Source organism: Poecilia formosa, unplaced genomic scaffold, assembly GCF_000485575.1.
Source record: "Poecilia formosa unplaced genomic scaffold, Poecilia_formosa-5.1.2 Scaffold265, whole genome shotgun sequence".
NCBI classification, from domain to species: domain Eukaryota; kingdom Metazoa; phylum Chordata; class Actinopteri; order Cyprinodontiformes; family Poeciliidae; genus Poecilia; species Poecilia formosa.
Window position 1 is genome coordinate 530,312 of NW_006800204.1, and position 3,236 is coordinate 533,547.

The 3,236-nt window shown below is 40.1% G+C and overlaps 1 protein-coding gene across 1 annotated transcript in view; it reads left to right on the top strand.

The window, feature by feature from the left end:
* Nucleotides 1-742: 742 nt before the first annotated feature.
* Nucleotides 743-3,236, top strand: part of LOC103150903 (P2Y purinoceptor 14-like) — a 7,312-nt gene continuing 4,818 nt past the window's right edge. The window contains exons 1-2 of the mRNA XM_016680974.1: nt 743-789; nt 1,654-1,883. Coding sequence (XP_016536460.1) covers nt 743-789; nt 1,654-1,883 — 277 coding nt within the window. The remainder of the gene's footprint in view (nt 790-1,653; nt 1,884-3,236) is intronic.

The following is a 3,236-nucleotide window of genomic DNA, read 5'->3' on the forward strand; positions in this document are numbered from 1 at the left end:
TTTAATTTTTATCATGACATTATGGAAAATAATGAACTTTATCACAATATTCTAATTTTATGACCAGCACCTGTATTTATTTCCTGTTCCAAAGAGCTCAACTACAGAAAAATTCAGGAAGCATGCAGACTCCATCTTCCTTCATGGTTCAAAAACATATTTTGACTCAGTTTCAATATTTGAGAATCAGTAGCATCAATATTTAGCATGCTAACTTAACATTTAGCTTGCTAAATAAATATTTTGCCTTAAACTAAACATTTAGCTTCTATTTAAATCTTTATCTTTCTAACTAAACATTTAGTTTGCCAACTAGATATTTATCTACAATGTAAACATTTAGCTGCCATTGTGAAGGTTTTCCCATCTGTCTGATCAATGCATCCGATTATCAGCTTCTGACTGATATTGATACTCAACTTTCTGTAATCATCGTCAACCCAAAGCAAACAGACGGAACAACTGTGAAACCACTTCCTGGTGTTTTTGTTGCACCTGCTGTTATGAAGCCACAGACTCAACTGTCTCACTTTTCATCTGCCTCAGCAGGATGAGCCATCATCATTTTCTTCTACTTTGACATTTTCATCTGAAGTGGACTTGGAGAAGTAAGAGAGAGCAGAATGAACCCAGATTCTGGCCCGGTTTCTTCTTTAAAGAACACAAACAAGTTGAGTGGATGAGAGACACCAAACTGAGTTTCCACCAGGAGAAAGAAATGACAGGAAATGGAGAAACTAACATGCATTATGTGATTCACAAGGTCTACGGAACCAGCGCCCCCCAGAGGTGGGCTCTCTCCCCGCTCCTCTTCTGTAACTGGACCTCAGCAGACAGGAAATCCTGAAATCCTCAGATGACACCAAGGAGCGACTGTGGCTCAGTGTAGAGTTGAGTTGTTGTCCTGCAATCAGGAGGTCGGAGGTTTGATTCCTCCGACCGATGGGCCCCTGGGCAAGGCACTGAACCCCAAGTTGCCAACCAGTTGGTGTTTAAATACACGTGGGTTTGGAAAGGTGACTGCTTTCTAAAATGTCTGATTTATTGTTCTGATGAGTCTGCAGTCAGACAGGATGTGGATCAGCTCATCCACTGGTGTGGTCAGAACCTCCTGGAGCTAGACTCACTCAAGACGGTGGAGAAGACGGGCTTCTGGAGAACTCCTCAACAACACTGGGTCTACTGCGGATCACTGGCCTGAAACTAAACCTTTATCTTAACTTAGTTGAGAGGCTAGCTGTTTAGCTTAAAGATTTACAAATGAATGAAAAGTATGCTGAAGATGTGACTGAAGAATGAAACCAGTTTATTTCCAAATAGGCCAAATAACCCAAATTATTGGTGGTAATTTTTGACTGTAACTTTACAAACAGCTCCTGATTCTTCCTCTCCTGTAAAAACTCTGCATCTATATTTATATGAAACTGCTTCTGATTCCTTTGCTTCCAGCCACCAACCTGTTATCCGGTTACACTAATGTTCATGATGGGTGTCAGTCGTATTTATTCAGATTTACATCAGATTTTAATCATTGATGTTTTTAGATGTTTGTTTCGTCGGTGCAGTAAAGCTGCTCCTCAGGTCTGTTTTCATCTCATCAGTTTAGTTTCTGTCACCAGCTGAGCACCATCATGGAAACATCTGAAATGAGAGTGTTTGTTTCAGGAAGGTGTGGTTTGTGGTCACTCTGACGGCAAACGCTGCATCTGGACGGGAAAGCAGATTCTCTGCAGCAACACAGCGAATTAAGTCAGCGGGTCGGAGCCGAGCAGAACCAGGACTCTGGGTCCGAGAGCCACAGAGAGCGGCAGGGAGGAAGGTCCAATTCCAACCTTCTCAAACGCAGCCAGAGGTGGATGGATTAACCCAAACACTGGATTCAAGTAAGAGTAGCTCTCCGTCATGTTTTACTAAAAAACAGCCGTCAGTTAAATTACTCAGGTAAGAGTGGAAACATATTTGGTAAAATACGTCTGACAAATACTTGGTAAAAGTACCAAAAGTAGCAGACTTCAGTGAAGTCACCTTGATGATGAAAGTTATGTGCATATTCTGGTATTTTAAATACTAATAAATAAATAAATATCAGATTCAGGTATAAGAAACTTTTATTTGCTGTATAAACTTGGAAAACAGTTTATTTAATTTCCTTTGGGGATCAATAAAGTATTTTTGGATTGAATAGTTGCTTCCGATGACGGCGCAGCTCATCATGGTCGGCAGATAGAAGATGACATTAAAACCACAAAGCTGGTGTAAGGACAAGATGTCTCACTTCTACACAATCTGTAGGCGTCAGAGTTTGATGATTTTCTGTTTTCTTTTCATTCAGTGAGATTACTCTGTTTGTAGAGTATGCAGGAAGTTTACTTCAAAACAACATCAATCATGTAAAAGTAAAAAGTATGGTGTCGTAAAAACAGAAGTATGTTTTTCTCCAAATAGATACTCAATTAACAAGTGGTGAGATATTGTTCCATCAAACTCAGAATGCTGGATAAAAACAAATAAAACGAAGGGTGACTCCTAATTTTTGTACAAAGACGATATAACTACTCAGTCATGCAACACTGTTTCGGAGTGGGGGTCAGAGGTCAGGGGGATCTCAGGTCTGGGATTCTGATGGTTCTGAAACATGTATTTAAAATCAGTTTAAAGTTTGAAGCTTTCTGAAGTTCCGTCTCCAGGAAGTCGTCAAAACATGGCTCCTCTATTAATGCTAACGTTTTTACCAGCGCTGCTCTGAGCAGCAGCTCCACCAGGTGTTTGCTAATTGCCATTGGCTAGTCTGAAGGAGCTGAGGGGGGAGGAGCTGCGCCTTGAAGGCGGGGCTAGGTCCATCCAGGTGTTATGCGGCTGATTGGTTGCCATGGAGATTAAAGGATTTCTCAAACATCCATGAAAGAATCAAAGCAAAACTCCAGGTTTGTATCTGATGAAAAACAAGATGATGCCCCGCTAAGCAACAATGTACAGTGGGGAAAATAAGTATTTAGTCAGTCACCAATTGTGCAAGTTCTCCCACTTAAAAAGATGAGAGAGGCCTGTAATTGACATCATAGGTAGACCTCAACTATGAGAGACAAAATGTGAAAAAAAATTTGAGAAAATCATTTTGTCTGACTTTTAAAGAATTTATTTGCAAATAATGGTGGAAAATAAGTATTTGGTCAATAACAAAAGTTCATCTCAATACTTTGTTGTATATCCTTTGTTGGCAATGACAGAGGTCAAAC